Below are 12,051 nucleotides of genomic sequence, written 5' to 3'. Positions count from 1 at the left end.
TGCTGGTGTGTGCCTGTTGTCCCAGGTAGTTGGGAGGCTGAGGTGAGAGAAGCACCTGAGTCCAGGAAGTAAAGGCTGCAGTGAGCTATGATCACACCACTTCACTCCAGCCTGGGCAATGAGAGTGAGACCCTGTCTTATAAATAAATAAAAACATAAATAAATAAGGCTAGTCCTAATTGAAATGTCATGAAAATAAAATATGTCTTTGATCATTTTTATATAGTTTACATGCTGAAATAATATCTTGGCTATACCAGTTTAAATAAAATATATTATTAAAATTAATCTGTCTCTTTTTACTTTTTCAACATGGCTACTAGAAAACTTTAATTATATAAATATAATATATATAGGCATTACATTTATCTTGGACAGTGCTGCTCTAGTCCCATGCTAGTAAGCATGACTTAAACTAATTAAAATGAAACATCATCTCTTCTTAACTATCCAAGACTGGGCTGGATATGTCCCCTATGTACTTCCATTGCTCCTTATGCTTACTTCTATCATAGCATTATTTCATTGTATCATAACTGACACTCCACAAGGTTGAAAGTTTCTTGAGGAAACAGATTAGATTTTTTAAGCCTCTTATACTGACAAAGATTCAATCTTTGACCAAACTAGCTAGGTTCCTCTGAGCTCTCTTCTCAACTAGGCCTCAACCTCTGCCTATAAAAATTCCACTCTCAGCACAAATGATTTCATGCACCACCTTCCACCCACATTAGAAGATTTAAACAAACAGTTTCTAACAGCTCAAGTCTGCATCCCTAGGATGACCCTATCCCCACTTTAAAGTGCCTGCCAGACAAAGCTTAAGGCTGCCAAAAGAATGTACTATTTATTCTAGCCCATATTGGTCAACAGGCCCGACTACCCTTTCTTAGAGCATCCAGTTGTGAATCTTTCCTCTGTATCTTTAAGATGTATATGTGTGTTAGTCTATTTGCACTGCTATAAAGGAATACCTGAGACTGGGTAATTTATTTTAAAAAAATAAGTTTATTTGGCTCATGGTTCTACAGGCTGTACATGAAACATGGTGCCAGCAACTGCTTCTGGTGAGGGCCTCAGGAAGCTTACAATTATGACAGAAGGGCACCAGATATCGGGGGAAACCTACCCCCGATACTCGGTGTAGGTTCCTTTCTATTTCCTTAAGTGTTGGCCGGTCTAAGAAATAAAGGGAAAGAGTACAAAAGAGGGAAATTTTAAAGCTGGGTGTCCAGGGGAGATATCACAGAAGGGGAGCCTGCATGTTACAAGGTAAGAGAGAGAGGGAGGAGGTGCCAGGCTCTTTTAAACAACCAGATCTCACCTGAACTCACAAAAAACATACCCATTACCACAAGGATGACACTGAGCCATTCATGAGAGATCTGCCCCCATGACCCAAACATCTCCCAGTAGGCCCACCTCCAACACTGGAGGTCACATTTCAACATAAAATTTGGAGGGGACAAAAAATCCAAACCATATCTGTATGTACCTCCCACAACTCAGGAGTATTTTTCTCAAGGACCTAAAAGCCATTCCATTAATATGTAATTATCAGGAAAGTTAGGGCCTCTGTCTGCTAGTCTGTGTATAAGCATAGAATCCTAACTTGATACTTGCCAGCTAACAGACACAGCTGGCCTAATCAGCATGTACACTGATGAACTCTGTAATTTTTCTTTTCCCTTACCACTCCCTCATTCTCCCTTTAAAACACTCAATCACCTCTGTACAAATTAAAGTTGATTTCAATTCATGTTGGACCCTCCTTGCTTACTGCCACACTGTATTACTGACTAAAATCTGTCCTTAGCACTTTAACTTGCATCCAGCTTTGTTTATCTTTAACAATATCCAGAATTATATAGCACAGGCTTGAAATAAGTATTCAATAAATGTTGTTAAATCAGTGACAATATACAATATAATACTAGCCAGCTGACGAAAAAAGCCACACATAATTCAGAGGCAATAGGCAATCATAAATTACAGCCTCAGTCAATGAGGCTTTAAAAAAATCAAAGAGAATAACACTGATATATTAAAAAAAAAAAAAAGAATATTAAAATCTAGGTTGTTTTCTCACCTGAAGTCAAATTCCGAGCTGTACTTTGTGATTTCTGCACTTCAGTAGATTTAAAATTGAGGTCATCCTGCATCATCTTTAGCTCTTGATTGGTGATAGAGGATATCTGTTTCATACGATTTATATTCTGCATTTGCAGAGAAATAAAAATACAAAAAAATCCACTGATTTAACTCTCAATAAAACTCTTGGAAAACACTGTCAAAGGATGAGATGTTTGGATCAGGTATTTGTTTTTGAAATACACCATTCAAGTTATATGTTGTATAGAAAATGAAATTCAAAATTGGGTTTTCTCAATAAAGACAGACTATAAATTCAAAATTGTGGGGTTTTTTTTCATTTCCTTTACTTCATGTAGACAAAAATTCAATTACACTATTTTAGAAACTGGTTGTAGTCTTAAAACACCAAGAGTATTGAAAGGAGACCATGCATTTCATAATAGATGCCCAATAAACATTTTCTGATAATTTGAGATACTCATTACATATACATGCAAGAAAAGAATCCTTTTTATTGACAATAAAATTTACAGTATAAAAACATAAACATTTTCGAACATGTCTAGGTTTTGAAATTATCTGTGCAAATGTTACTTTCAAAAGTTCAGACAGATTAACAATGGAAGAAGATCATAATAAGTATTCTCAATTAGGGCTTCATTTACTGCTGAATATTGATATTATACATATCATCCTTTTTCTCTATCACCCTAATTACCTGACATTTTGCTAGAGTGATGAAAAAGTTAATAGCTGAAATAAATAGTAACAAGTAAGGGAATTTAAAGGAAGCAGTTAAATGAAAAGACATAATAGTGAGTCATTTTATTTTTTGAGTTGTATTTGGAAAGTTAATCACAGCAAAAATAAAGGGGACACCAAGACAGGCACAGGGTACTCACTCGACTACAGTGCTCCAAGAGTGAAACAATGTTGGCTTCTATCTGTGCCTTTCGTTCCAGTTCCTGATTCTTTGTTTCCTCAAAAGTCTCAATAAAAGCTGACAATTGGAAACCATAAGAGAAGTTACTGTTGATAGAGTTAACACTATATAAACTCTGATCTGTAGGTCTTAAGAGTGCTTTTTAGAAATTTTTTTTTTTTTTTTTTTTTGAGATGGAGTCTCATTCTGTCATGAGGCTGGAGTGCAGTGGTGTGATCTCAGCTCACTGCAACCTCCGGCTCCGGGTTCAAGGGATTCTCCTACCTCAGTCTCCCGAGTAGCTGGGACTACAGGCCTGTACCACCACACCCAGCTAATTTTTGTATTTTTACTAGAGACGGGGTTTCACCATGTTGGCCAGGATGGTCTGGATCTCTTGACCACGTGATCCACCTGCCTGGCCCAATTTTTAGAAATTTTAAGCTACCACTGCTTAATTTGTTATTAACCCAAAGGTAATTATTCAATAAGAACTTTACATACTTACAAACTGCCTAAATCCTGTGACCTTGATATAAATCAGAAAGTTATAAATATAGGCTCAAAAGAAATAGCTGATAAAATGACAATCAGAAGAAATTTGCTTTTATAAAGCTCTCCTTTGATATATCAATAATTATTAACACCCTGGCTACTAACTTTATTTCTATAATTTCCATTGCTGAATACCTATTTTATCTGAAAATGAGTATTTTATTTATAATGCTGGATTCATTTCAACTAAATGAATTTAATAATTTATTCAGATTATAAATAAATATTCTAGGAAATTATCTTTTTATTTGTTTAATATAGAACCAGTTCTTATTTACATGTTCGACTATTTCTATGGGGCATCTAAAAAATAGAAACTTTCAGTCAAAAATAATTTTATTGTTAGCAAGAAATAAACATCAACAGCTTGCCTTCTATAATGGATTTCCATTCTACTTTTTAATTATATTTAGTATATTTTTAAAGTGAAACAGTCTTCAACAAAACATTTTTTATTTGAATATGGTGGTAGAGGACCACAATCAATATTTTTTATAAAACTGAATTTTCTTTAATGTCCTGCTTCAGCATTCATACAGGTCTTATGTGTGAATATCCTGCTTTTATAATCTGTTGATCATACATTAAGTGGCCATATGAAATTTTTATATATACACAAAAGCATAAATGAACATTGTCTTTCAGGGGTTATTTTTTAAGGAAAAACCATAATTAATATGTGGAAAGAAATCTGAGCTAGGTGACCTTCAATTTTAAGATTCTGTAGTATAGGAATTCTTTCCATTCATTCAGTAAACATTCATTAAATGAACACTTATTGACACCTAAGTGCCAGATACCATACTAGGTAGTATCTAGTAATTTCTAATATTGTGGTGTCATGACACATTGTTCCTTGATTTTACACCTTTCTCCTTTACCAAAAGACTCAAAAAAATTTTTTTTGAGATAATTTTTGGTATTTACTGACATTTTAAAGAAAACTTGGTACATTGTAAAATAAGAGCTGACAATTACTCTTTTATAGCATGCCTCCATGAAGGTAACTATTGACATCAGACCTATATGAAACTCTAGCATTTTGTTAGAATTCAGATTCTAGCAAAATGATAACTTAAAAGGAAACCAGTAATTGATAATACATGCCAATTTTTAAAAAAACTTATAAGTGTATAACATAAGTTTAAGTGAAAACCAATTTATAAAATCAGGCTGAGATTTTTTTTAAGTGAATCAAAACTGTAACAAAAAGCGACTAAAATTACAGCTGGTGATAGAACAGAGTGACAATATCTGATGTGAGGGCTAATAAACAAGTATTATGGAAAGCTAAATATAAAAGTGAAAGACACTAAAGGTGAATATAGTGAAGCATGTAAAAGAGAACATTCAATCAATAAATGGTCTATAGCAGCAGTCCCCAACCATTTTGGCACCAGGGACCGTGGAAGACAATTTTTCTATGGACCAGGGCTGGGGGGCAGATGCGGGTGATGGTTTTGGGATGAAACTGTTTTACTTCAGATCATCAGGAGTTAGTTAGATTCTCATAAGGAGAGTGCAACCTAGATCCCTCACATGCGATAGGGTTCACACTCATATGAGAATCTAATGCTGCTGCTGATCTAACAGGAGGCAGAGCTCAGACGGTAATGCTCGCTTGCCAGTGGCTCATTGCCTGGTGTGTGGCCTGGTTCTTACAGGTCTGCAGCCTGGGGGTTGGGGACCCCTGGTCTATAAGCTTCCTCTATACAGACTATGAATATAAGTACTAGCTTTAGAATCTAGCCCCAATGTATAGACATTCATCACATATCTCTTTAGAATTTTCTACCCATCTCTAAATTATGCTAGAAACTATTCTTCAAGGCAAAATGCTTTGAATGTCCACACTTCTGCATTTATTAGCCATTATATCTGCCCAAAATGAGGTATCTGATTTGGTATAAATGAACAGCAATCTGAAAATATTATATTTTTATATCTACAAGAATATCACTTACTGTCCATATTTTCCTCCCTTTTTTTTAGCTCCTTGTACTTCTGGTTCATTTCACCTATGAGAGATATAAAATACAACATTAATTTCAAAAATTCCACATACAGTGCTCTAAATTAAAAACATCTCTTTAGTTCTCTCTATGCCATTAGTCACTGACTATTCATTGACTTTCCATTCCCAGCCTGGGGCTATTCAACCTATACATGAACACTATGGGTGCTGAGAAACGTAAGTTCCCAAGAAAGTCCATTCCATCTTTAAAAGATCACCAGCAAGATAGCAGAGTAACTTCACTCACAGAGTTTATACTCTAAAGATTTAACAATTAATTAAAATTAAAAGGTACTAAGTGCTATCATAAGAAAAATAAAAGATGCTATAGGAGCACACAGCAAGGGCAACTAACCTAGGTCAGGGTTACAGAGAAAGTTTCCCTAAACATGTAATATTTAAGTTGCATTATAAAGAATAGTAGGAGTTACCTGGTCAAAATACAGAAACTGCAAATGTCAAAGCATTACCAGTAAAAAGTTTCAAAGTGAGGATGAATATGGTAGCATAAAGAACTGAGGGAGTGGTATGGCGGAGGCAGAGAATGAAGTGAAAAAGTGGCACAAAGATGAGGCAGATTACAAAGCACCTTATAAGATCCACGTTAAAGAGTTTCGACTGAGCCAGGCGCGGTAGCTCAAGCCTGTAATCCCAGCACTTTGGGAGGCCGAGACAGGCGGATCACGAGGTCAGGAAATCGAGACCATCCTGGCTAACACGGTGAAACCCCGTCTCTACTAAAAAATACAAACAAACTAGCCGGGCGAGGTGGCGGGCGCCTGTAGTCCCAGCTACTCGGCAGGCTGAGGCAGGAGAATGGCGTGAACCCGGGAGGCGGAGCTTGCAGTGAGCTGAGATCCGGCCACTACACTCCAGACTGGGTGACAGAGCAAGACTCTGTCTCAAAAAAAAAAAGAAAAGAAAAGAAAGTTGTCACAATAATCTGGTTGAAAGATGAAAGCTGCCTGGAGTAGAGTGGTGGTGATTAGGATGGAAGGTAGTGAATTATTTTTTGTGACATTTAAGAGCCAGAGTAAATGGATTTTGGTGAGGGTTAAACAGGGAGGAATCAAGAATGCTTCCCAGGCTTCTGGCTTGGGCATCTGAGAAGATGGTAGTATGATTAACCTAAATGGGGAAAAAGTTGAGAAAGAGTTGCTTACAGCAGTTTTGCACATGTTGAGTTTAACAAACATGAAAAGCAGGTCTAAAGGGACAAAAATCCAAGGCCTAGAAAAATGAATGAATTCTGTCATTTTAGCCTCACAGAGGGACCCATTAGTAGGAGTGGATCATGATTATTTTATGACAATAGGATTTCACTGTAACAAAAACTGAGCTTTGAAGGAACATGGCAGCTGCCATCTGTAGAGAAAGCAGACAGAGACACGAACCTCTGTCTGTGCATATATTTGCTTGGTGTTAAGTGAATTATGAGAACACAAGGGTGATGGCAAAGTCAGAGATGTGGATTAGCAAACAGCTTTTCTGCCTTCTGGTCTGAAAAGTTTTCTGAAATTCATTGACGACAATCCTGATACTGAGAAAATCTTATGTTAAGGCCCCAAAATATTACTGGTAGTAAAAAGCTGCAAGTGAAAGCTAATGTTTAAGGACAGTAAATACCTAATGATCACAAATTCCTAGCCAGGCTACACCTAGCACCAACGGGAAACCCTGGATCCACTCAGATAAGGCTCTAGATGGATTAGCAACTTTACTGAACTACTACTCAGGTCAAATGATCAACCATGGTCTCAAAATACACTAATGCACCCTGATTAACTGTGAAGAGGAGGCCAGAGGTAATCTGTTATTAATTAAACAAACTTTGTCTGTATATATGTGTGTGTGTGTGTATATATATATATATATGTATACAAATTTGTAAAATATACTACAGACAGGGTTTTGAGTGGGAAACCAAAAGAGTTGGAGTTTGTAGCACACATGATCTGGGATACCCTTATAGGAGGAAGATGTGCATATAAATATCATTGCACATGTGAAGTGGCAGAAAAGCTACTATCTCCTGAATGTGCCATGGCCCATGTTTCTAAGAAAGTCCTAGTTTCTTGTTCTGGCTATTTAAGTTCCACTCTTGGGAGACCGGTCAGGCATTAAGGGATTAGGAGGGAGGCCTGGATCCTAGACTTTACAAGGATTTAACTATCATCTTATCTTTCTTCTTTTAATCTTGAGAGAATTCCTACACATGATGGTTCCAGTTTCTCATCTTGCTTTTAGACCCCAACACACTGCAATGAGGCTTTTCCTCCTCCTATTCCAATGAAATTGTTCTCAGTGAGATTATATGACTGCTTAATGATCAAATCCAAAGGGCAGTCAGTTATCTTACTCTGCAATATTTGACACTATTGATACAACCTTTCGACTTTCTTTGTTTTCCTTTATGTTTTGTTTTTGCTTTTTGGGGGGATGGGAGGGCTTCTCTGGCTTTTCTTACTCACAGATCATTATTTTTCTGTCTTCTCTTCATGGGTCTGCTTCCTTCTTCATTTACATTCTAGAGTTCTGTTCTTAATGAACTTCTAACACTATATCCATGGCAATTTCACATATTCTTGTGGTTTAAGAACTCTCAAATTTAATATATTGTCTGATTTTTAGATTCTTTAATCTAAATGCTTACTATATATATTTATTTGGAAGCCCTTTCAGGAAATCCTAACTCAGTATATTCATAATTAAACTCATAGTCTTCCCCCTCTTTATTCCCTATTACATTTGGCTGTCCTCACCATCCATTTATCATTCAAGTCAGAAACCTGAGAGGAGACTCCTCCCTCCTTCTCTCCTCAAAGTCATCCTCCTAGTTGCCAAAAGACTGAGCTGGAAGACATAACTGGTTAACGTTTACAGCTGCACAGCTGGCCAGCTGGACTCGATGGGACAGAGCTCCCACACATCTCAGCAGATTCCCAAGCTTCATAAAACTTTCTCCAATATCACTATTGCTAAGAAAGAGAGTGGTCAGAGCATTAGTGAACTTCTCTATTTTGTGATTTCTCAGTGGAGCATTAGTATCTGAGTTGCCCATAAAGGCAATGTAAATGTAGGCAGTCCTAAGGTAGGGTAAAACACAATGGTTGTTAGCAAATCTATCCTTAGATTCAGTATCACAGGACAGGACAAGATTGTAGATAGACGGAAGCAAGTCAGTGTATCACAATGAAGGTACAAGCAGTTAAGCAGAAGGCTCTAATGTAGTAGAATCAACAATGAGGAGACCAAGGGAGAGGGAAAGGGACACAATAGTAAAAGGAAGGTAATTTTGGAGATATCCTTTAATTCTAAGCATTTGATGTCAGCATAGTTCTATACTCGTTTATTTATTTCAGATAAATTTACTGATTATCTACTGTGTGCCACATACTGTAATAGGTGTTGGGATATCAAACTGAGTAAGACAGTTTCCACCCTATTCTCAAAGGGCTTACACTCATTAGGTGTATAAAAACAAAAATGTATAATGCAACATAAGTGCTCTAACAGGTATGTATGAAGTGCTGTGGTAACCAGATGCGTGAAAAGAGTTCAGGAGGATTTTTCACAGGAATTATACTGGCAAGGTACTTTATCAGGTAACAAGGGGATTAAAGAAAAAAGTAAAATATTTTCCTTTGAATAATTTATATTCTAATAAGACAAGTATACAAAAATGTATACTATAAATTCAGGCTTTTTCATCCCCCAAGTAGGAAAGAAGAAATGAGTATGGGCTGTTAAAAAAAGACTGGGGCTACTGTAGAACGGACACCATTGCTTTCTGATAGTCTCTGCTATAGCCAGCAGTGGAGAAAGGGAGTTATGCTCTTCTTGCACTGCCAGTAGTCTAAGCACCACCAAAACTACCTCTGTCCTCACTGCAAGGAAGTTCACCCCACACTTTTACTTCTCTGGCATCAAATGACATTCTCCTGACTCAGGCTTTATAGGCTTTTATACTCTGAGAAGTAGTTCTGCCCCTAAGAAGGTCTGGTTACCATTTTCCAAATAGGTGGCTATCCCAATCTTCTCTCCTGATCAATACACAACAAGGCATGTACTAGTAACTCTCCAGGCCTCAAGGCCCCCAACTCAGCAAAGCCTACTGATTTTAGAGTTGAAAGGTCAACAGAAAACAAAATCAGGGAGATGGGGCAAGAAAAAAAACTCCACAGGACTTCTGCACATCCAGATTGTTTCTTAGCATTTGAAATACTTCTGAAGCAGGCAAAGCCTCCCAGTACCCTTCCTTCTTTTTTTTTTTTTTTTCTTTTGAGACAGGGTCTCACTCCGTCACCCAGACTGTAGTGCAATGGTGCAATCTCGGCTCACTGCAACCTCCTCCTCCCAGGTTCAAGTGATTCTCCCATCTCAGCCTCCCAGGCAGCTGGGGCTTCAGGCACGTGCCACCACACCCAGCTAATTTTTGTTTTTAGTAGAGACACGGTTTCACCATGTTGGCCAGGATGGTCTCGAACTTCTGACCTCAAGTGATCCACCCACCTCAGCCTCCCAGAGTGTTGGGATTACAGGCGTGAGCGACTGCACCTGGTCTCACTATCTTCTATGTGGCATGGTTTCTATCCCTACTACCATTCTGGTCACTCTACTATGAATGAGCTCTAGTTTTTCTTTAACTCTTTTAACATATTATGCCAATAAACTTAAAATTCCAAGAAGACCGTCACTTTCGATAGTCTATATAACCACTTTTTGTTATGCAATCTAGGATTTCAGCTGTTTTCAAGGCTGTATCACATTAATTCATATTGAGTTATCTAAACCCCTTCTAACATTTTCACGTATTTTAGTGAGCCAGAACACTTTCTCCTCCCTGACTCCTATTTCAATTTGAATTAGTTGTGGGGGCCTATACAATTCCATCTTTTTGCATTCAGTCTCTCTCTCCCATCTACTTTTCACATACCATTATTACAGTAAGCAGCAAATTAGTATACAAAACACAGCCATTCTGTGGTATCTGACGGGGACTGGTTTCAGTACCCCAATTCCCTCTGTAGATACCAAAACCTGAGGATGTTCAAGTCTTTTACATCAAATGGCATAGTATTTGCATATAACCTATATATACCCTCCTGCTTTATACTTTAAGTCATCCCCAGATTACTTATGATATCTAATATATCGTAAATGGTTGTTACACTATGTTGTTTAGGAAATAACGACAAGGAAAAAAAGTCTGTACATGTTCAGTAAAGATGCGACCATTGTCGCAAACTACACAGTACACATCAGCAACAATGTAACATTTTTTGTTTTATTTTCATTTTAAAAATAGAAATGGGGTCTTACTATGTTGCCCAGGTTGATTTCGAACTCCTGATCTCAAGCAATCCTCCTGCTTCAGCCTCCCACAGTGTTGGAATTACAGGCATGAGCCACCATGCCCAGTCACATTTTCTATTAACACTTGCAGATGACTTTCATTTAATGGCCTGAAAGAGTACATTAACATGCATCAAAACTCTGGCTTTTCTGGCTGAGCACTATGGCTCACAAGTATGATCCCAATACTTTGGGAGGCCAAGAGGACTGCTTGAGGCTGGGAGTTTGAGATGAGCCTGGGCAAAATAGTGAGGCCTGTCTTTACAAAAAATTTTAAAATTAAAAAAAAACACACACAAACCCTAGCTTTTCTCTCTTGATAACCCTCATTTGATTATTATGATGATTATAATTTCTGTTTGGTGCTCACGGTGCCCATATGGTGAGGTGATGAGATGCACAGCACTGCAGGTAAGTGGTGAGACATGAGGCTAACTTGAACCTTCTAATAGGACGTCGGAAAGATCACTTATGCTGGAAGAATCTTCAAGCGTTTAAGGTCAAGGCTTCATAATACAGATGGCTTTAGTTAGGAACGCTATTCTAGGAAGCTGTTTCTCCTTTTTCCTTGAATCATCAAACAACTCTTGCAGTGGTTGTAGGCATGTTTGCTATCCCTCAGGTGACATGGAGGCTTTGTTCCATTGAAGGATCATATCCTTTAACACTTGCACCTGTTGAAAAACTGATGCAAATTTTTCAAGTATCCAAATTGATGACTGTGTTTCCTCTAAATCTATATCACTGTCATCATCTCCTGTAGAGAATTTCGGCAGAACCTTGAGTTCCTTGCTGGTAAGGGTTTCTCTATGCTCTTCTATGTGTTCCTTGAAGTCACCCTTGATCATGTCAGAGAAGCATTCCCCACCAACTTCCTTTGCAACATTCAAGATATTCCTGGGCCAGGCGCGGTGGCTCATGCCTGTAATCCCAGCACTTTGGGAGGCCAAGACAGGTAGATCACGAGGTCAGGAGTTCGAGACCAGCCTGGGCAATATGGTGAAACCCCGTCTCTACTAAAAATACAAAAATTAGCTGGGCATGGTGGCATGTGCCTGTAATCCCAGCTACTCAGGAGGCTGAGGCAGGAGAATTGCTTGAACCCGGGAGA

At 37.9% G+C, this 12,051-nt stretch overlaps 1 protein-coding gene across 4 annotated transcripts in view; it reads right to left on the bottom strand.

The window, feature by feature from the left end:
• Positions 1-12,051, bottom strand: part of IFT74 (intraflagellar transport 74) — a 123,799-nt gene that overhangs the window by 13,311 nt on the left and 98,437 nt on the right. For all 4 annotated transcript variants that reach the window (XM_033237511.1, XM_033237514.1, XM_033237513.1 and 1 more), the window contains 3 exons: positions 5,536-5,589; positions 2,997-3,094; positions 2,090-2,216 (listed from right to left, as the gene is read on the bottom strand). In XM_033237511.1, coding sequence (XP_033093402.1) covers positions 2,090-2,216; positions 2,997-3,094; positions 5,536-5,589 — 279 coding nt within the window. The remainder of the gene's footprint in view (positions 1-2,089; positions 2,217-2,996; positions 3,095-5,535; positions 5,590-12,051) is intronic.

Source organism: Trachypithecus francoisi, unplaced genomic scaffold, assembly GCF_009764315.1.
Source record: "Trachypithecus francoisi isolate TF-2019V2 unplaced genomic scaffold, Tfra_2.0 Lachesis_group16, whole genome shotgun sequence".
Lineage (NCBI taxonomy): Eukaryota > Metazoa > Chordata > Mammalia > Primates > Cercopithecidae > Trachypithecus > Trachypithecus francoisi.
Note: the sequence above shows the minus strand (reverse complement) of the source record. Positions and strands in the feature narration are given on the sequence as shown.